Source organism: Poecilia reticulata, chromosome 13, assembly GCF_904066995.2.
Source record: "Poecilia reticulata chromosome 13, P_reticulata-male-v2, whole genome shotgun sequence".
Lineage (NCBI taxonomy): Eukaryota > Metazoa > Chordata > Actinopteri > Cyprinodontiformes > Poeciliidae > Poecilia > Poecilia reticulata.
Window position 1 is genome coordinate 18,258,357 of NC_088842.1, and position 23,426 is coordinate 18,281,782.

Sequence of the window (23,426 nt, forward strand, 5' to 3'; positions counted from 1 at the left end):
ATAATGAATCTGGACTGATCTGGTGGACTAATACGACCAGCTGTTTCGACATGCTCAATTTTTAATACCAATGCCCCCGTCACACAATTGCATTTCTGCCTTGTGTGTAAATGGCATAAGGAGATGTACTGCCATATTTTGTGGTTGAGGACCCAAAGGAGGCGCAAGAGGCTGACAGAATCATAATGAAAAGTTTTAATTAATAAAATTCAAGCTTACAATGGATAGGTGCAACAAACACAACAGGAATTAAACAACATACAAAAACCACTTAGTGGGTGTCATGATGCACGATATTATACTGAAGGAAAAGAGAACTTTGATGCAAAGAGGGGTAATCAATGGAGCAAGGAACTAGTGATTCGAACCAAATTAAAGTGAAAACTTTGATGTGGGGGAAGAGAAGAGGGAAAATAACTAATTGACTTGGAATGACTGGATTCAGGGAAACAAATTCACCAAAAACTAAGATAGTCACACAACAAAAATACAAGAATTAGCAGAAATTCAAGAAATCATAGGACTAAACTCCAAAAGTACCATGACATTCACAGCTTTACACAATGTTCTAGAATCACCTTCTCACAAATTTCTTATAGTAAGTAAGGTGTATAAGCACAAATTGATTCTGATGACAATAATTGCGAGAGCTTTCTTGAACAGGACATTGGAAGGGGTACTGTACTTCTGATTTCAGTGTCTCTTTAGAGTAAAGCTTTACAGTAATTTCCTACAGTTTGAACAATGATCTGATATCAGTATTCATCATTACTAATAGAAGCAGCTTGAAGTGAGATATTGTTATTGTAAGTTTTTCTCCAGTGATTTGTTGAAATAATTTGAAAAATTAAAAAACACGGTCTATGTGATTTTTGTCAAAATCCATCCATTCATCCATTATCTTGCTGATTCACGAGAGAGGATAGAGTCTATGACCAGTGATCAACAGGCGAGAGGCGGGGTTCACCCTGGACAGGTAACCAGTCCATCGCAGGGCAACACACAGATAAGCAGGAAAAACAACCATGCAAACACACACTCAAACCCAATGAGAATTTAGAGAGACCAATTAACCTGACAGTCATGTTTTTGGACTGTGTGAGGAAGCTAAAGTGATTGCTTTTAAGCTTGGCCAGTTAAACTTGGCCCTCTCTTCCAGATTCCACCAAATGTGAATTAAAATGTTGTCAGTGGTGGTGATGTTCCTAACAGCAAGAACAGCCCATAAATCGTATTGTGCTTAAAGCCCCATACCACTTTGGACCAGCCCTGCTGGACGAGCTAGAGCCACAGCGCTGCTCCGCTCTCTGCTGGATGCAAGAGACAAACAGGGAAATTTAATTTATGTGGCACTAGAAGGGTAATGGCTTTTTTTGCTTTGTGGCCTTTGAGATTTTAATAAAAACCACAGATGCTTTTTCTTTTTGTAGGCCAGGCTTCATGAAACTAGGTTTTCTGATCTATGCTCTTCATTGTCAGCCAGCTGGCTCTTTAGCACTCCTTCATGTGCTGAAGGATCTGCCTAGCTGGAGCAGAGGAGAGGCAGAGACACATTGGCTGAGGCATAGTTTGAGGCAGAGTGTCGTCCCAAAGCAACAATGTTGGTCTAAACTGGCAGCCTATCCGAATAGGGAAATCCCTAGGAGTTCAATATGCCATTTTGCCCTGGATCATGACATCCTACTGTTTATTTATGTTAAAACAGACGTTAAATCCACAAACAGTGCTATAGACTTTAAGGACAACTCCTCATTTCATAAGTTTAGAAGACTTTCTTTGTAATTATCTCACATGTCATTTTATCAGAACATTGAATCATAACATTTTAGTACTATGCTACTTAGGATGTTTGATGATTGCAGAAGTTTATTTTGTACAGATCACATTAGTTGTATTGTTTCATCTAATTCAGAAGTTTTCTGTTTATCGTTTCATTACTTTTTCTTTTTTACATTTGCCGTTTTCTTGGTGATGCTTATCTTGTTCTTGTTTTTTACTAAGTTTAGTTTTTTTTTATACAAGCGAGTTAAAATTACATTTAGCATACAGTGAATGATGTTTTCCTGTAGATATATTTGATTGGGCATAATGTGCAGTTTGTGTGTGACTCAGACATCTAAGTTTTTGGCTTTTTGCTTTATGAACATTGAACTCTTCAAGCTAAATCCATACTTAGTATTTTTAAAAACAAGTTTATTTTTTTTATGACAACCCTTCAAACTAGACTGAATAACTTGTGAGCAATCCACAGTCTGACTTTATGATCATCTCGCTCAGTTGCCAACTTCTTGAAAGATTAGAAATGTCATTATACCTCTCCAGTGATTGATAGACAGCAACAATTGCCCCTCTAAGGGCTCTGTACACTAAATCAACACTAAGAAACTGCAGAGATGGAAGGCACCCCTGCTGTTTCTCTTCACCCCCACTGCGCTTCGTCATGTCGCCAAGGGCTAGAAAAAGATTCTACTGGAACTCAATTTAAGGACAACCTCAGTCAATTTTTAATGTAAAATAAATGCCTGCAAGATGTGTCTCAATTATTGCTGTTCAAAGTGATCCCATAGTATGTGGAATGCTTCACATGGTAGGAAATATACTCAGGGACATGCATGTGTATGATTTTTATTAAATGTCTAGGCTTTATGCATTAACAGAATAGAGCAAAGAAAAATGAATAGCTCAAGTGCCAGATTCTTTTTCACTGACTGACCAGATGTTAATTTCCCACCTAAACTCAGACCTGATGCCTTTCCGTCTTGGCTTTGTGGTAACGCACACCTAAAAGTTCCTGACAAAAAAGAGCTCAAACATTTATACATCAATGTTAACATTTGCTATTAATTTAAGGGTGACCCATTGAACTTTTTAGCACAATGGATGAAGCAGTTGGGATAAGTACTATAATGTTTTTATTTTTAACAAGTTGGAAGTAGTTGTTGAGATCTTAATGAGAAGCATGAGTTACATAGCTTGTTCAGAATACCACAGACAGTAATTTTGACCTCATTAGCCTTATTTAAAGCAGCCAGTTGTAATAGCTCAAGGCACATCCGTCTTCATGTAATGGTGGTAAGACCAATACATTGGCCATCTATCCATCATGCGCCTCTTATTTCTACTCAGGTTCACCGAATGCAAGAGACTGTGCAGCTAATTTAAACCAACGATGCCACTGCCAACCCTATTGTCAGAAAATCTTAGTTGCAAAAATATTTTCAACAAATAAAAACTCAACCAAGCATTTAAATGAGTCTGAGAGACAGAAAAACAAAAGGTAAAATCCAAAAAGAATTCCTTAAATGTAATTATGTTTTTGCTTTCATCAGCCAAAAACCAGGTTTTGTCCTATCTTCCCTTTTTCGGGAGGGTTTATCTTGATTTCCAGCTCAGCTTTTGATAACAAAGCTGTGTTGGAAATTTGCATCAGTGAGGCAGTTAGTATTTATGCTTATAAGGGTAAAATGTAAATCATCTCCTGCTCTCACTATCTGCTTGTGTGTAAAATTATTTTATCATTCCCTTACTAGACCCCGCTTCACCTTCACTTTTTTATTTTGTCATCGAAATTTAGCCCCTAAAAATATTGTCGAAGCAGCATCTAATTTTCCTCTGTGTCTCTTGCTGTCTTGTTCTCCAGGGAGGGCTGGGTGTGAGAATTGGGTCTCTCAGTAGATATGTTGTGGGTATTTTTGCTTCGACAGTTTGAGGCTACAGCAGGCAGAGAGAGAGATCGTAGGACAAGATGGAAGGCTTTTAGATTTCTTTGCTTTCCTGCTTGTGTGTCGAGGCTGGTCACACTACACTTTTATTACTTGTACATCATGAAATAAAGTGTCATTAAAATAGAAATATAATCATTTGCTGTATTCAATTATTTGACATGCCAAGCGATTTGAAATAAAATTTGGCATATCATCATAAAAATTAATTCCTACATGGCTCCTGCAGTTTTGTAACAAAGACTAAGGTTGTCTCCTCGTTCGATGATGAGTAGCTCTATGAGGGTTTTCAGGTCATAATTGCAGACAGGGACAATGTCAGAGACGGCGTGTCTGAAAGAGAACGAAGGAGAAAGAACACTTGAACACTTGTTTTATATTTGGAAGCTCTTTTGTCCTGGACTGCATTTACACTGTCTGCCCAATCACTGAGACGTGACCAGATTAGTGAGCGACACTAAGACATGTCTGCCAACAAATGGACGACCTACACAAACACACACACACGCACGCACACGCACACGCACACACACACACACACACACTCACACTCACACCCTGTTCACCCTGGGAAAAAAAAGGAATTTATACAATAAGCATTCACTAAAAGCAAACCTTTGTCTAAGATTTTTCTTTGTTTTTTTTTTTTACTTTATTGAGAAGCAATAACTTCTCCAGTAAAAGTTATTATTTAGACACATCTAAAAGCACACAGGGTTAATTAAAATTCCCACTTCAAACTTCTTGTGAGATACCATGGAATAAAAGAGGAAAATAAAGCTATTCTGTAAAACAGAAAAAAACATTTGTGTTTAGAATGAATGAGCGTTTGCTGATTGAATTACTGTCTGTGCTGCTTTTTAACACCATAGTTGCAAACTGCCTCTAAACACATAGGCCAAGGTAGATTCTTACCCTGAAAACAGATTGAAATTTCAAACAAGGCCCTGACCTACAGAGAGCAACTTTTAAAGCGAGAGCAGCTGTGTATTCCATATTCTGACTATGTCTTCTGCATAACCTTATCGAGAGCTTTTTCATAAAGCCTGTCAGTCAGCAACTTTATACGGCCCCTGTAATGTATTCAGTGAAACGATGAATGCATTATGAAAAGAGAGAACCTCAAATAAAACAGTTGGTCAGTTTTTTTTTGCAAGGTTGCTGCTTTCATTAAAATCATATGAATAATTAAATACGTTTTTACGTTCATACAGTTTGGCCCTCAAGCATGGAGAGCAAATACATTTTTGCCTTTCATTTTTCTTCTGTTTGATGTACCAAAAATCAAACAACCATGCTCAATTTTCCAAGTATAAAACAGCCTGAAGCCGTGCGATTATGGAACGGTATTTTACATGTTAAAAGACATTTTTATTTTTTTTAACCTTCATTTTATAATTGATTAGTGAAACAAGCTAATCAAGATTATGACTCAACCATGTGCTAACCATAGTGGAATGCTGTGAGACAGATTGGTGTACTGAAAGCTTCGTGGACTGATACACTGGCATAGAGACAGGGAGACATGAAAGCAAGCAGGCAGTGAGCCATACGGGCAGGCCATCAGGCAGAAAAGACTGGCAGGAGGTAGGTGGTCTGGCTGGTGGGCAACCAGGTGGGGATGTAAGTAAGTGGAAAGCAAGAACGGCAGGCGAGGTGACACGTTGGTTACACTGACTCAAGTAGTCAGGCAGAGTGACAGGAGGTAAGACATGGAGACAGACAGACAGACCAACAGGCTGGGAATTGCTTGACTGTGCCCCTCGTCGTCCCTCGGGGTCCACTAAGGGCTGGAGCGGGTGGCATGTGGTATGTCACTGAAAGCCCCTGATGACAAGCAGAGAGGCAGTAACGGAATACTTTAAAAGAGACAGCTGAAGAGTGGAAAGTTTTTAATGGGATACAAAACTTTTTTTTTTTCCTGTTTCAGATTTCATTTTTTTATTTTAATTAATCCATCCATCCATTTTCTTTACACCCTTGTCCCTTAGTGGGGTCAGGAGGGCTGCTGGTGCCTATCTCCAGCTAACGTTCCGGGCGAGAGGCGGGGTCACCCTGGACAGGTCGCCAGTCTGTCGCAGGGCAACACAGAGACACACAACCATGCACACACACACTCACACCTAGGGACAATTTGGAGAGGTCAATTAATCTGACAGTCATGTTTTTGGACTGTGGGAGGAAACCGGAGTACCCGGAAAAAACCCACGCATGCACAGGGAGAACATGCAAACTCCATGCAGAAAGACCGGGGCTCAAACCCAGAAACTTCTTGCTGCAAGGCAACAGCTCTACCAACTGTGCAGCCTCTATTTTAATTAATGCATTAATTTATTTTATTATTTCAGTTTGAGTTATTTAAAATGCAACTTGAAGCAAAGTTATTAAAGAAAACATATTTACCTCAGTATTAGCTGGCGATAAAGAGGATTTATCTCATATTTAATACTGCAACATTTAAGATTTATTCAGTAATTGACTCTTATTTCCATACTGATTGTTTCCGTTTTATACATTCTTGCACTCATATAATTCAGAATTTTGATATGAATGCATGCTCTTCTCTTTTAAAAAGTACATAGAAGTTTAAATAAGTAAATTATTTTTCTATTTCCTCTTAACATGTTATTGAGTCTTCCTGGTTGCAACATCAACGGCAGTGACAACGTTGTTATTTTTGTTTGTTTTCTAGTTCAGGTTTTCATTGGGCATCATTGTCAGCCATTTCTCCGTCATGGTTTGGGAGCTGTTTGCTGTGTGTGAAGACAGTGTTGCCACTCATGTCTCTTTATTGTGCAGCGATGACCTTAAAAGGCCACCGATGTCCGGGTTGATTTTGATGTTTCCTGCCGCATCCACACAGCACAGTCACTTTTTTTTTTCTTCCAAAGCTCTGCACACTTGACACATCCACCAGTCTCCATCTGCTAGTGACCGCCACTTCTTCTCTGTTCATCGGAGCTACAGAACTCAAAAGTTTCTTATTCATCACAACAGTTCACAGTGGAAAGTTGTGTCAAAGATTTTGTTTTTTAGGATAAAATAATTCAAATATTGTTTATTTCATTGTATTTTCCTTGTGGGTCTTTATTGTTCACAGTGATTTAGGTCGCTGAACCTGATGCTACCAAAATTTGTTGTGGGTTGTGATTAAAAGTTGCACCAAACTTTGTTTCAATGAGAGGATTAAACACTGAGCTTGTTCCATTTTATTGGTATTTTTAGCTTCCTCTTCACATAAAATAGGTCTGCACAGCCCTTATAAATATGCTATCTTGTGACTCGGTTATCCCAGCAGCTTCATCCATTGTGCTATAAAATCCCACTTCATCAGTATTCATAAAACAGTAAATGACAGAGGCTAAAATCTATTTTCCTATTAATTCTTGATTATCAGATGGTGCCCCAACTTTGATTCAGTATAACTAACTTTACTAATAACTGCCTTGGCATTTGTTAATCATTAATCATACCTCAACCGAACCTGCTCACTTTGTTTAGCTTTTTTTCAACAATGACTTTGTACTTTTGACCTTCACTTCATAAAGTTCCTTTATGTACAGCGCATTAGAAGTTAATTATTTCTCAATCAACAGATACCACACCTCTGCCATGGGATTTTTGCAAATCCTACAAAGTTCCCTGGGTTTCTTTGGAACTTATCTGATTAATGTTTGGCCTGTTTAATTGTAGATGGATAGAGATTTCTTGGCGGGTTTGCAGTTGTGCCACACTTTTTACATGCCAAACTGATGGATTGACCAGTTACGCCTAAAGCTTGGAATATTAGTTTCTAAACCAAACATCTCTCAAACTTTTCTGAAGCATCATCATTGCCTGTTTGTGATTCTTTCTGTCAGTGAGGATGATGTTTATTTGGCAATATTCTCCCACAAGCCTTCACAGAACAACCTCGTCTAAAATGAGATAAAATTAAACTCAAGATGGGCTCTAATTTTGTAAGTAGTTGACATCTGAGAGCAACGGGTTGTACAGGATTTTGCTTAGGGGTATCAAAGTAAAAGGCGCTGAATACATATTAACGCCATATTTGTAAACAAAAATAAAAGCTGCAGTTGATATGACACTACCAGTCTGTGATTCATCATGCAAAACCCCAAAACTGTTGTGACATTTAATGTGAATAAGTTAAAAGGATATTAATATTTTTGCACGATATTCTAGTTCTGTTCCAAAACTGATCAAATTATTCTTTCCTTTAATGACAGATATGGTGAATACATTTTATTTTCCTCCACTTACATTACACACAATTTCTCATAACTCAACCTTTTTGGTCAAAACTTTTCAGTTTCCTCCTCCACTTATTATTATTATTATTTTTTTTTTTATTATTATTATTTTTCTTTTTTACATAGGGGAAATGACCGTTTGTGTGATATTTGTCAAACACGGTGACATCAATGTCCACTGTACATTCTGGCTGACAAACTCATTAGTCCTGATTTGTACTTTGTCAGTTTCAAACAGCACTAAAGCACAAAGTCTTCGCAGCCTGTGTCCTATGACTGAATGAAGGGTTTGGCGTGGCCTTATGTCACCCAGTGAGACAGCAGCTGACAGACTGACGGAGTGAATGATGGCTTTTCATGAGGAGGAATGGCAGCTTTACAGACCACAAGCTGCTCCCAAACACTCCTCTGACCTTTCTGCACTGGATTGCCTGTGAGTGTGTATGCAGGCAGTGGTTGTGTGTCTTCAAGTGTTCATTTACTAAGGCCTATACATTTTTTCCTGGAGTAGCAAAAATGTATAGTGAAAGGAACTGATTTCGCTAAACCAAAATTAAAATGAGTTTTAATCCTTTTACAAATCATTCATGGTCCCATACTATTTATTCGCTGATACTTCTGTTATTTTAATTTGAGGGTCATGTTGGTCATTGTATGTACTTAGTGAGATTCTCTGAGTTACGAAAAGTCAAGTGTACAAGCTTTAAACATATTAGACCCTTAGACTCTATGAAGCGGTGTTTAAGGTTGCAACCACAGAGAACATTAATTTATGTCCTATATACCCTGCACATGATAATGTCTCCAGAGCTCAATCATTTAATCCACCATGATGCGTAAAGTGACAAATCTCAGCAGGGATTACAAATGGGATATTTGCTCGCTTGCCTTACATCTCAGCAGATTAATTTCAGAAATATTTAATACATTTAATAGGAAAACTCTAGTAGAAAAGTGTAGCGTTGACTGTTTCTGTCTAACTATGAAGCAAATCTTTGCACAAGCCTTCAATCAACAGGTTCTACACAAATGAAGCAAGTTGTTAGAGATTAACCATTATTGTAAGAAGTTGCATTTTGTGGAGTAGAATTTAAATCAATATTTACACAAAGACATTTGTCTGTGTTTTCTGAAAGAATTGGGATAGCACGGGGGATTTAATACAATGCGTCTTTTTTATTATTATTTCTAAAAGGCAAGAGGGGTATTTCCAGCCCTGTGTTAGCCAATGTATGCAAGGTTCTGTAGTGTCTGTGATACCACCACTCCACTTTACTCTAGAGATAATATTGGCCTATTGATGAGCCATGCCTGGGTTCCTCCCAACATGACACCTGGCATTTACTAAAGAGTTCATTCTTTGTGTCATCAGACTGGAGAATGTTGCTTCCAGTGCTCTGAGAGTCCTGCAGGTGCCTTTTGACAAACATCCGGGAGGCTGCCATGCCAGGCTTTCATCTGGACGCTTTACAGGCCTTACTGGTGGTTTGCTGAAGCGATGGTTGTCCTTTTGGAAGATTGTCATCTGTCAGAGGAACACTGGATTTCTGATGGAGTGACCATCACGTTTTTGGTCACCTCCAGATTGCTCAGTTTTGACACCCAGCCAGGTCTAGGTAAGAGTCCTGGTGATTCCAAACTTATTCGATTTATGACTCATAGAGGCCACTGAGCTCACTGGGATCTTCAAAGCAGTATATATATATATATATATATATATATATATATATATATATATATATATATATATATATATGGCGTCGTCGTGAAAGCCATAATGCAGGCTTTCACGACGAAAGCCTGCATTACGCTTGGCATGTATTCCAAAATATATATATATATTTTTTTGTTTTGTTTTGTACTATTAACTACAGGACCTTTTATAGACTTGTGTTTGACTTTCCAAGTCCAGTTAAATCAACGGTTCACAATCACTGAAGGTAACAAATTGTGGAAAAGGTGAAGTGCGGGGGATTCTTGATGTGCAACAGTTTGAACTGGGTTAGTAACAGGGTTAATACTAAAGTCAAACAGGGTTAATACTAAAGTCAAACCAGAAAATGTGAGATGTGGTTGTCAGGAAAAAGTTCATGTTCCACCTCGTTAGAATACGTACAAATGAACATTGTGTTTGATATTAACAAGCCAGTTTTCTGTTTGTTTGTTTCCTTTTAACAAAAAGGACAAACTAGATGAGTCACTCTAAATTAAATTTTTGAAGTTAATAACGTTTGATATTCAGTGTAGCTTACAGGCCAAATTACAGCAATCTTAGTTTTAAAGATGCAAATCTAAACTCCGGTTGTGTATGTGGTACAGAGGCCATGCTGAAGGTATCAACCAGAGATCCTGTAAGAAGATTACAATTCTCCGCTGCAATCACCCTCCTCTGTGTTAAGCTGCAAAAAAAAAAAAAAAAAGTAGAAGGACCTTCCTGCTCACAAAGTGGGCTTGTGTTGCCCGCTAGAGGCGAGACTGGGGAAGACACGCAGACAAAATAAAAGACAGAAATGCTCGGTAATTTTGCGGTCCCTGCCCTGCTGGTTGTAGACATTTGCGGCCACCGTCTTTGTCTTCTCAGCAACGGTGACAGGTTGCGACTACCTCTCCCTAAATGTGGCTGCGTCCTGAGGAGAAGAGAGTAAAGAGGGAGAGAGAGAGGGGGGGAATCGGGAGTAAATAATTTTCATCCCAGTGAAACAAGTATTTAAAATGATTACGCAGAGAGACACAAAGACAGAAGCAGGCGTCCTGCGTCCAGTCTGGGATCCACAGGTCTCATTTATTTCTCACTGACTCACGCTCCCGCCGTCGCAGCTAGCTAGCTCTATAGAGCGCTTCTCTCACGCGCTGCTCTCCTCCCTTCACTTCACTTCCTTCCCTCCCCTCGACAGCATCCAGAACTGTAGAGCAGCAGTCCCCCTTCACTCGTGTTGCTCCCTCCCTCCCTCCCTCCCTCCCTCTCTTCCTCCGTCTTTCTCTCACTGCCAGAGATCTCTCTCCTCTCTGCTTCTCCCATCTCTTCGCAGTCCTCTCCCCAGCTCGGTCCGCCACTTTCTCTGACGCACGACGAGGGGTGGGGGGGCAAGGGGGAGAAACCAAGTCGAGGCCGATATGATCCACATGCCCATACGGCTGCCGCTGTGCTGACGGGAGACGCGCTCCTGAAGCCGCTAGGAGAACACTCTCACCCGGTTGTTGAACGCTCGCCCGAGAGGCGGCACAGGAGGAGGAGGTGGAGGAGGAGGAGGAGGAGAAGGTGGTGGTGGTGGAAAGGGTGGAAAAGGAAGAGGATGGGCAGAAGTGGAGGACTTGCATTTTAAACAAACTGCTTAGAAAAAAAAAGAGAGGAGAGGGAGAGAGAGAGAGAGAGAGAGAGTCGGTATCACTGGAGAGCAAGAGAGAGATAGGGGGAGAGATCGCATTCTTATCACGTCTTCATTTCTTTTCTCTCCTCTCTTTCGGTTCAGCCACTAAGAGAGGGTGAGGAAAAGGGGGAGAGGAAAAGAGAGAGAGAGAGTGAGAACGAGAGAGAAAAGGAGAGATAGAAGAAGAAGAAGAGGAGGAGAAGGGGAGAACGAGAGATTTACCAGATTCAAACTAGTGATCTTTTTTTTCCCGATGCTTTCCAATTGCTCAACAAAACTAAGGTGAGCAGTTATAGACTATTTCGTATGGATCACGGAAAGTATTTACCCGATATTTGTGAGTGAGAGTATGTGTGTGTGTGTGTGTGTGGGTGTGTGTGTGTGTGTGTGTGTGTGTGTGTGTGTTTCTGTGCTTCTATTGATGTCTGCATAGCCACGGACTTCAAACAGGGCGACAGCGAGCGAGGATAACTGAGAGCAGGAATCCATCCTACCAATCAATACCCGTTTTGTTCTTGCTTTAGTCCCCAATTTTACGGCCAATGTCACGACGAAAGCCTGCATTATGCTTGGCATGTATTCCAACACGCGCTCTGCTGTCTTCCCTTCTTTCTTCTTCTTTTTTTTTTTTTTTTTTGAGTGAGGGGGGGTGGGGGGGTGGGGGGGGTGCCTTGGGTTGGCACCAAATCAGAGACCGTTCCTTGTAGACCGGAACTTGTTCAGCATCATTTTTTTTTTTCCCACACTAACTCAGCGCGATGATGTCCGTTGAAAGGTTTATATCTTTTAATGGAAGGTGGTTGAAATTTGCCAATTCATGACAAGCAGCACTTCTTCTTCTTCTTTTTTTTTTTTTTAAATTCATCCGGGCTCATTCTTATGCGCATCTCCTCCTCCTCCTCCTCTCTCCCTCCTCAATGCCCCGCTGTCTCTGTCCATGTCCTCCTTTGTGTTTTCCCCGTTCTCGCGGCTCAGTCACCCCCTTCATTTTCTCGTTCTCTTCCCCCTCCTTGGCAGCCCGGCAACGGACCGTGAGACGCGGGACGCACCGGGCACCGACAGGACCCATCACCGCAGGAGGAGGATATGTGAAGTTGGAATCCCGCTAAACTAAGTACGTATATACCACTAGAACTGATGCACCGCGAGTGGGATTATTATGGTGCCAAATTTGCTCCGTGTCCTGAAATGTTTTGTTACTTTTTTTTTTTTTTTTTTTGACATCGCGTCTGGCTTTTTGATCTCTATAACACGGAGGCGGAATCAAATCCTGCTGGATTACTCATTACACGGGGAGACGACATGAAATGAACATCGTGTAAAGATCTTTTTTTTCTTTTTTATTATTTTTTTTATCTGTCATATTTTTTTTTAGGGATTCCTGCGTTTTTGTTTTTTTTTTATTATTTCAATTGCCGGGATTTTGCATTCAGCACCACGGGCAGCGCTTTTGCCTGGGCCATATGCGCTTCTCTATTTTTGAGCCGAACAGCGCAGTGGATACATGAGTTTGCAATAATGGCATAGATTTTCAGAAGCTTTGCGTGTGTGCAGGAGTGTGTGGGTAGAGAGAAAAATAAAGGCAGATAAAGGGGCAATAACACAAGTGTTTGGCAGACACATCTTTTTTTTTTGTCCCCATCAGAGGAATACAATTTTTTAGATGAAATTGACAACATTTCACTATTCTCGCAACCACAACTGCTATTAGTTTTCTTTTCGCCTCACAGCTGCCCCACAGCTGCGCTTTTCTAAGCGTTAGAATCGCCCACTGCTCTTTTTACGTCTCGAATTGTTCCTATTATCTTAAAAAGAGTTGGTTCTACTAGTAAAACGGAATTTATCTGGTTTTATCAAATTTGGACCACAGACAAAAATAAAAAAAAGTAAAACATTTTGTAGTAAAATGTGTCCTCTTGCATATAACTGGAGGTAAAACACAAGAGGTAAACTACAGGGCCCCCTAATCTTTTGAAAATTACAATACAAAATACAATACTTGCTCATTCAATAGTAATGAATTAAAATTGTTGTTGCATAAACCAGTGACTTTTACATGTAAGGCTAAAACAAGCTCTTTATCACATTTGAATTAGTAATAGAGATATGTTCAGACTGGGCTCTGCACAAAAGACAATTCTGTTGCACTATCTTGTTCCGTGGTTTAAACTTTGATTGCTCATGGATTGGAGATTCTTGTTATGCATTAAATAAAGCAAGGGACAGTCTCTCCTCGACGGTACTCTTCCTTATCCGCTGTTGCCTTCGTTTATTCATAGCGATAAGCATCTCTGCTGTGATTTATTGCGACCTTACCAGCACATCTGCTGTATAATAAATGGCATTTCAGGTTACATAGTGAAGTGTAGTGTCTGGCTGCAGAGAGCCGTTTGTGCTCTCTGGTATCATATTATCTATTTAAGAGTATAGGGCTTTATATTTTGTTTTAAAAAGGCAGCGATATTGCAGGATCTAAAGTGGTGTCCAGTGTCTTTCTATTATTCATAGGTATTCATTTCAAAGCTGCCGTCCATTCTACTGAAACTAATGCACTCTTTCCTGTATCTTCCTTTTCCTTTTCTGTCTCTGTCATCTCAAACTTCTCTTGGTTTCTGTGTGTATATGTACATGTGTGTTTGTGTGCATGTAAAGAGTGTGTGTAGGGGTGTGTGTGCGTGTGTGTGTGTGTGTGTGTGTGTGTGTGTGTGTGTGTGTGTGTGTGTGTGTGTGTGTGTGTGTGTGTGTGTGTGTGTGCGTGTGTGTGCGTGTGTGTGTGTGTGTGTGTGTGCGAGAGAGCATTAACCATAAGCCTTCCCTTTTCTTGCGATCTCATCTACCCTGGCATTCTCTGTTGCAGTGCTGTGAAGTGGCTCTGTCCCTGGAGCTGAAACTTCATCGCCGTGGTGTCAGCGAGGATGCTGTGGGTTACCTTGCTGAGCACCATAGCCTTAGGATGGACCACACCAATCCCACTGCTGGAGGACTCGGAGGAGATCGACGAGCCCTGCTTTGAACCGTGCGACTGCGAGGTCAAGGAAGGCATCTTCCATGTCCATTGTGACAGTAAAGGATTTACAAATGTCAGTCAGATCTCTCAAATTTGGAGCCGACCCTTCAAGCTCAACCTGCAGAGGAACTTAATGAGGAAGCTCTACTTCAACAGTTTCCTCCATCTTAACAATGCTATATCCATCAATCTGGGTAACAACGCCTTGCAAGATATACATGCTGGGGCATTCAATGGCTTGGGAATACTTAAACGACTGTTTCTCCATGAAAACAAACTAGAAGTTTTCCGAAACGACACATTTCTGGGGCTGGAGAGTCTAGAATATCTCCAAGCAGATTACAATGTCATTAAAAGGATTGAAAGTGGTGCATTCAGGCATCTTCACAAATTAAGAGTACTTATATTAAATGACAATCTCATACCCATGCTGCCGAATTACCTTTTTCGGTCTGTGTCCCTTACACATCTGGACTTGAGAGGTAACAGACTAAAGACATTGCAGTATAAAGGCACACTGGAGTATGTTGGCCGGAGCTTGATGGAAATCCAGCTGGAGGAAAACCCTTGGAACTGTGTGTGTGAGATTGTCCAGTTAAAAACATGGCTAGAGAGAATTCCTTACACAGCTTTGGTGGGAGAGATCACATGTGAGACCCCGTTCCACCTACACGGAAAAGACCTGCGGGAAATTAAACGCAGCGAGCTCTGTCCTCTTCTCACCGATGCAGAGATTGAGGCCAAGCTGGGAATTCCTCGGGTGCCATTCAGCAATGAGAACACTTGGCCTACTAAACCTTCCTCCATGCTCTCCCCTTTTCACAACACAGCCTCTTCTGTGGAGTACAAGGACAGACCTGCGAAGCCTACCAAAAAGCCTACCAGACGGCCCACAAAGAATCCACCAACTCCTCGTAGCATTTACCCAGGCCTCAACCAGCCCCCCATTGCCGGCTACCAAACAAGACCACCCATTCCAATAATCTGTCCAGCTAATTGTATTTGCAACCTTCACATCAATGACCTTGGGTTAACAGTAAACTGTAAAGACAAAGGCTTTCACAACATTTCAGAGCTTCTGCCACGACCCCTTAATGCCAAGAAATTGTATCTCAGTGGGAACCTGATACAGAAGATCTACCGTTCAGATTTCTGGAACTTCTCAAGTTTGGATTTACTACATTTAGGGAACAACCAGATATCCTATGTCCAGGAGGGTGCGTTTATCAACTTGCCAAATTTAAAAAGTTTATATTTGAATGGTAATGACATTGAGCGGCTCTCGCCTGGTATGTTTCGTGGACTTCAGATGTTGAGCTATCTTTACTTTGAATACAATGTCATCCGTGAGATCCAGTCTCATTCTTTCTCCCTAATGCCCAATCTGCAATTGGTTTTCCTCAATAATAACCTGTTGAGGTCATTACCCAATGATGCCTTTGCTGGCACCAACCTTGCACGTCTTAATCTTCGCAGAAATCACTTTGTTTCCCTGCCAGTTCATGGTGTCCTGGAGCATCTGACTTCCATTGTCCAGATCGATCTCCATCAGAACCCCTGGGATTGCTCATGTGATATCATCCCTCTCAAACAATGGCTGGAAAAGCTATCCTCTGTCATTGTGGTGGGGGAAGTCACCTGCAACACACCAGAGTATGCTTTTGGAAAGGACCTGCGTTCGCTTGAGGTTGAGGTCATCTGTCCTGAGCTGAAGTACTCTTCAGGTCCCTCTCCTGTTCTGCCTGGTGGGAATGACCTCACCACAGGGAGCTCTGAAATGGGGGACTCAAGTAGGAGAGGGGCTGTTCCACTGTCGGTTCTCATCCTCAGTCTGCTCATCCTCTTCATTTCAGCGGTGTTTGTTACTGCTGGGCTCTTTGCCTTTGTCCTCCGTCGCAGAAAGAAGCTACCTTTCCGGAAACGTTCTGAGGTGGACCTGACTGGGATCCAGATGCAGTGCAGGATTTTTGAGGATCCACCGAGGCAAAGCTGTGCCGGCAACCCTGGCACGCCGGAGAAACCAACACCCAGTTTACACACACATTCGCACACTACTCACACACATGGTCATGGCCACGTTTATGATTACATCCCGCACCCTGTGACTCAAATGTGTAACAACCCTATCTATAAGCCAAGAGAAGGAGAGATTGCTGAGGAGGAAATGGCACAGTTTGCAGAAAAAAAAGACAATGGCAGCAGTAGCAACAGTAACTATAGAACCTTGTTGGAGAAAGAGAGAGAGTGGACCTTGGCGGTCTCCAACTCTCAGCTCAACACTATTGTTATGGTCAACCACACCACAGCGGACATTTCAGGATTTCATGAGAATGGAGGGCTCTGCCCCACAGTGATTGACAGTCAGAGGCCCACGCCAACAGTGGGCTTTGTAGACTGTCTGTATGGGACAGTGCCCAAATTAAAGGACATGCATGTTGCACATGCGCATCCACCAGGCATGCAGTACCCAGATTTACAGCAGGACGCACGGCTGAAGGAGACGTTGCTTTTCACAGCCGGGAAAGGCTGCTACCCTGATCCCTCCCAAAGTGATTACCTCGAGTTAAGGGCCAAACTTCAAACCAAGCCAGATTACCTCGAAGTCTTGGAAAAATCCTACCGTTTTTAATAACTTTGTAGCCCGGTAGAAAAGAACAACAAAAAAAACCCAACATGATTTTGTCATTTTCACTATGCCACCTTACAGACAAAATTACTTAGACCAATCTTAAAGCAAAATTTGATAAAACAGCATGAATTAAAATGAATATGTATAATTATACAGTCACAAAGCCCCCACTCCCACTTAAAATCACCTTCGAGGAGAGGTCATTCTCAGATGTTTCAATTAAGTGCCTTTTTTTCAGAGTAGCCAGCAACGTCAACCGTTATTTTTATAATATATAAATATCTCTATATGCCCTGAAGAAAGCAAAGGAGAAAAAAATGGGGCTCTGGGAAATAAAACACGTGAACCATGTTACATCTGTCACTAAAATCCATTTGTATGGAGCTAACATGATGTGCTACTAGTTACCATGAGGACAAACGGGAGCTGGACGTCTCCCTTACTTTTTTGTTTTTCTTTTTTTTTTCCTCTCTCTTATTACTCAACTAGGATGTACAAACACCTGGAATCTGTGCACATTTTTTTCTTTGTAGGACATTATCAAAAGAGTTAAAAAAAAACAAACTTATATTCAAACTGAACTGCAGTTTGCTGCATGCACTCGCTTCAGTGCAGGAAGTGAGAGGATTTACTCAGAACTATCACGTCACTCTATGAACAGAGATACCGCAACACATTTATGGTTCAGTGTTCTATTTAATTTTTTATATCTTATTAATATGGTTATTACTATAAATGAAGACTTATGTCTATATCAGGGTGCTTCTTGTAAAGAAAAAGGAAGCGCCAATACAGGGATGGTAAAACATTTGTGAATATTATTACGAGACCATACTGAAGGGTTTTCTGAATATTTCCACACTCTTTGTTATGGCCCCACCCCCTCTTCCCTTCTCATTGCTTCTGGATTTCCCATTGCAATCCACTAACAGCTTTGTAGTGAGCACTTTTAATGTTTTCTCTTTCACAAAGATTTGAAGAAAAAATGTGCATATATTTATTCTGTAATTTCAGTGAAGAATTTTATTGTAAAGATAATGTTAAATCAATGTATAGTGATTATGCGTCTGGTATAGCCTTCTTAATAAAAACAAACTCTTTAATCTAATTGATGAAGGTGTCAATACCAATTCCAGTGGAACATGTGTGGAGTGGAATAACAGGGTGTGTATCTGGTATAGGATGTGGTCAGCCATTAGCTGTTACTAGATTCAAAAAGCATGCGAGGCCAAGAAGCAGGGCAAGGTATGACAATACAAACGTGTTAGTATTCACATAATGGGATTTGCATCCAATGTATCTTAACTACATAGAAAGCATAAATGCAGGGTGCTGATTTTTTTTTCTTCTTTTTTAACAGAGGGACTCATTTTCATATTTTAATGCGCAGTTTGACTTTATTTTGTCCAGTACATTGCAGGGTTTAGCCACATTTAATCTAAAACCAAAGTGAAACACAACCCAGAAAAGGTAGAGTAAATCCTGCTGCCTCTTGTAGAAGATATCTCAAAAAGTAAAAGGCAAATCAGTGAGGAATGCCACAGCTGTCGCTATCGCAACATGTATCACTGATGTGTGCAAGTAAAAGGGTGAGCGATATCATGATTGGAAAATACTTTTGTAATTTATACATTTCATTATTTGGCTCTCTCATCAAGTTGGCTATATGCTTTCACTCCACTGGAGGGCGATAAAAGTGTTCTGCCATTGCAGAAATGTTGTCATATATGCTAGATTGGGTTTAGTTGACAGATACACACAATCACACACACACACACGTACCCATGTGACTACATCATGAAGATATTATCTTATTAACTTATTAAATCTACACTATGAATTGAATATGTAATTTACTTTCAGTAATCATAATTTTATGTGCTTTTTAATTGTATACCACAGGCTCCTTTCTTTCCTCATCCATTCTACAAACAATGAAAAGGGAATTTTAAACAAAGGCTGAGGGTTGTGTCAACTATGGCTTGATTTGCTATAGAAGTCAATATTTTCAACCAATAGACTCTTTTTTGTTTCTTATAGTAACATTTTTTGGGGAGAGATGTAAAGTAGTCCTGTCATCCTAAAACTTGTAAGTACAGTGAATCTAAACCGTTTACACATGCATGTTAAAATGCCGGTGTTTGGTGATGAAACCACTGAGACCAATATAAATTCTTTGAGAATTTTTTTCCACCCTTAATGTGACTTTTATTTGGAAATATTTGGTCGCTCATCTTTGCAATACTCTAGACTTGTTCGACTGTGAAGGCATCTCTTCTTTTCAGCCCATTAGCCACCCCACAGGTTTCCAATTAAAATCAGGTCTTAGTTGTTGGTAGACCATTCTAGATAAGTCGTTATTTTGTGGATTTTGTAACGCACCATGAGTTGGTGTGCTAAAAGCTGAATTTAGTTAAATTACAAAAGCAGAAAACTGAATTCAGATGTGAAAACATTGGTAGTTGGGAATCTTCATGGTATCCTCCACATTGATTAAGTCCCCCATATCCGGCTTCAGAACATCAGTCCCACAGTATGATGTTGACACCACTGTGCTTCAGTTTATGTATCAAGTTCTTCTGGTGATGTGTAATGTTGTTTTAGCCCCAAGAAAACATTTTGGGATTATGGTTCTAAAGCTCAACACTGGTTTGATAAGACCATAACACATTTTCTCATGATTAGGCTTGAAGGCTTTTCATACATGAAAATGCTTATGTTTTTTTCTATCTTACCATTGTACCCAGGCCTAGATAGATCGCTATCAGTACTTGTCAGACATCCCTGCACTCCTCTTGACAGCCTCCCTGGCCAGTTTTCATTGTAATATTATCACCTTTGGAGGAAAATCTAGTTCTTGTTAATGACAATGTTTTAGATATTTTCTACACCCGATGTGTAGTCTACATAATGCCTTTTAAGATGAGGTTGTAAGGGGTGGTCAGCCAGATTCGCATATGAGAAGCTGCCCACACTTTCATTTGAGTTGCATGTGAAATAGGTTACAATATGCAAGCTTTAAAATGCTCTCAAATGATTGATCTGGGTCTCAGTTGTTTTGGATGCCAAAAACAAATCATAGGTATTTTACACTAAGGTATACAGACACCTTCACTGTGTGTAAATTGGGAGATGGATTCAGATTTTGTTTAATCCCTTTGCTTTGATTTCAATGAATTAAGTAAGTGATGCTTATTTGGAAATATAGTGTTATATTGCCTAATATATGTCAACATACACAAACTAAAATGTAGCAAACCAAATTTTATTTTCTAAAAACATGTTGAGGTATTGTTGATGAGTCATCTCCGGTATCGGTTATCAGTGATTCAGTCTGCAAGCTTGCATTAAATTGAGCATTTTATCTCACGTCGCCTTCATTGTTCATTTATTTTTGGCAAGTGTTGCTGATCAGACCAGCAAATGACACATTCATATCAATTCTTCAAAAGTGTGGCCGAATAATGTCAAGCCTCTTTTGTTTTTATTGCTTTCAGAGGATGTTACGGTGCTGAAATGCGATAATCTGCTCCACCTAATTTATCTTCTTCTTTTTCTGCTCTTCCACACATTCGCACACAGAAAACACACGAAGCCTTAGTTTCCATGAATACAAGGTCAGATTAGGCCGTAAACAGTTTTAGTGTGCACTCAGTTTGATTAAAAAGCATGATGTATTACTCTGTTAACCAAAACCCTTACCACCTCCAACCCACCCTGAAATTAACAGATAAATAAAACATTGCAATCGTCAATGATTTTATTACCTTTTTACCCTCCCCATTGTTCAATCAATAAATGATTACACAGATGAGCATTGAGCTTTCCTCCAGGACTTTTTCACGTGTTCTTGTTATTCTGCTTGAACATCTGTTGGCCACTTGGCTGTGAAGGTTGCTCATATTTCTTCGAGAATAAGAATATGCTGTGATATAAATCCATGAGTAAAACCACTTCCCGCTGTGTCCTGAAAATAAGCTCATTGTGAAACTGGTAGTTTTCCACTGGACCATGAGTCCAAAGTGTACAGATGTGGTGCAATTCAAGTTATTTTACTTTCACTTAATAAATATGTGGTTTATTTCTTGAGATTCTATTTGACCCCACATTTTTCAATAGCAGTTTCTTAAACAAAAGAATATATGCAATTTCCTATGTGGATGTTGCTCAAGTGAAAGCATTTATGGAATACATATTACATTCTCGATATTATATGAGGATATCTTAGCTTTATAACTACAATGCCTACTCAAGCTGAAATAGCATTCAGTTTTGCCAGTTTTTTTAACCGTGCCTGCTTTCTCTACTTGCCGTCACTTTTTAAAATTTGATTATTTTCCAGTGGATTTTTTTTGTCATCAACGCACGCTTATTACCACAGCTGTCTTGATGTTTATTTCTATATCTGCCGTCTGACATGACATTGCCATGATACTGCTGCTGTTAATTCTTCAGGAGATATGAGATACCATAATCCTATTAGAAGAGCGTCAGCAGGCTCCTGTGGCAACTCTGAATTCAGGACAGCCGTTAATTGTCTGCAACTGCGCTGGGTAACATTTGGAGTAAAATTGATAATGGGGCAATCTAAAATTGGGATCTTTTTTCAAACTTGGTGTGGTGTGATGTTTTCTCCTTCTCTCTACTTACCTTTTTTTTCTTTTTTTACTTACCTTATGTTATGTTTTGGCCTCTGGTTGTTTGGGTGGTATTTGTCTGCACTGCACATTGGAGGAAACGTGCTGTCAGTGTGGATCTGTATGCATTTATGTGCACTTGTGTGTGCGTGTCACTGATTGTGTGACGTTATCATCTGCTGCATGAATTGTTTGCTGATTTGTTTTGTGGTGATTTGAGTGAAAATTGGCTTAGACTTTGATGTGGAATTGCAGCCCATTATAAATGGAGAGGAAAGACAAGAGGAATTCTGTTTTTGAAGAGCAGCATTGATAACTGGGGCAAGCCAAGACCAACAGCTTAGGAAGGTGTGACAGAACATTGAATCAACAGAAGGAGGTTCTGAAAACAGTGCCTTATACAGAAAATTAACATATGTTTAATCATCTAAAACTCCGAGTGCAATGAAAAGACAAAAGAGTAGGAGGAGACAAAGAGCTACTTAGCAGTACTCCATTTTTGTGTGTGGTATACATCTACTTTATTGTAGTAAAATGCAACATTATCTTTAGTATGCTTAAAAAAAAGCCAATCTGCCTCTGACCACTGTGCTGAGTTACAGTGTGATGCAAATGCTACACACAGAAATATAAAGTTGTGTGGCATTTGGGTGATCCAGAGAATCTTTCTTTGCTTATATTTTTATCTAGCAGCTAATATGCTGATGCTGATGGGTTATGTAGTTCTGTTGCTTGTTATGTAGCTCCGTCAGCTCCATCAGCTCTGATCAGTTATCCTATCCCCGGTAGAGAAAACAGTATCATTACTGTACGATGCGGCCACTGCCATCTTTTACAGGACATATTGTTTCCAGAATGATGTGCAATGTTAGTTATCTCTCACATTGTGTGTTACATATGTTTTAAAGTTACATTCTGGTCTAACCTGATGAGCGCATCTGCTTCCACAAATTTACTGTGCCCTCTACAAATGGAGCTTTTTATGGCTTTCATTGAACAATAGTTTTCCTTTTGCATGAAGATCAGATTTTTTTTTTTTTTTTTGCATGGTAGTTTTCCAAAGTTATGGGTCTCTGCAACTCCTTCTGAGTTACTTTAGGGCTCTGTGTTGCCTTTGTTCATAATGTTCTTGTTACCAGGACTGTTAGATTGAGTGGATGAGAGCTGTCCTTTACTTCTACTTGATTCATGACTGAACTGTCGAGATGTGCAGCGCATGGGAAAACACAACCTGAAACTCCTATAAACTTCTTACTAGCTTCCTTCTTGACCTGCCTGCTGTCTTCCTTTGTCTTCAAGACGCTGTTTCTTTTACTCTCTAACAAACCTCTGAACCTTCACAGAAAAGCTTTATCTTAAAGCAAATCAAACACAAATTAATTGGATTCACTAATTAGGTGACTTCTAAAGACAAGTGGTTACGATGGAATGTATTTCAGGGCATCGTAGCAAAGAGGCCTGAAGACAACATCCACTAAAACTTTTCAGATTTTTATTTGTAAAAACCATAAATAATAATAAAAAATATGTAACATTTTTCCATTTCACAGTAATGTGCTACTTGTGCTGAATTTTTTACATTTATGATTACATAAATTCCATCGATATACACAGGTGTTTTCTAGAAGTAATGTGACAAAGTGTCAAAAGGTTCAGTTCAAGTTCAAAGTTCAAAAAGGGTTATTTCAGTTTATTTAATGAAGAACAGAGCATGTTAAAACAATGCAACCATTGTTTTGCACAGAGGCTGCGAATATTTTGGCAAGAAAAAATAGAAGATTTTGGCAAAATTATACTTTCTTTTTATTTT

General features: G+C 39.9%; 1 protein-coding gene across 3 annotated transcripts; it reads left to right on the top strand.

Annotated features, from left to right (window-relative positions):
* The first annotated feature begins 10,399 nt into the window (after positions 1 to 10,399).
* slitrk3a (SLIT and NTRK-like family, member 3a) lies at positions 10,400 to 20,348 on the top strand. Of its 3 annotated transcripts, none has more exons than XM_008425342.3 (3): positions 10,401 to 11,625; positions 12,361 to 12,457; positions 14,201 to 20,348. In XM_008425342.3, exon 3 carries the CDS (start codon positions 14,259 to 14,261, stop codon positions 16,977 to 16,979), a length of 2,721 nt encoding a protein of 906 aa, XP_008423564.2. In that variant the 5' UTR covers positions 10,401 to 11,625; positions 12,361 to 12,457; positions 14,201 to 14,258; the 3' UTR covers positions 16,980 to 20,348. The 3 variants fall into 3 exon arrangements, with proteins under 3 accessions (XP_017163776.2, XP_008423564.2, XP_008423566.2); XM_008425344.3 differs by lacking the exon at positions 10,401 to 11,625 and adding an exon at positions 12,014 to 12,118; XM_017308287.2 differs by lacking the exon at positions 12,361 to 12,457 and having other exon boundaries at positions 10,400 to 11,625.
* The last annotated feature ends 3,078 nt before the right edge of the window (positions 20,349 to 23,426 follow it).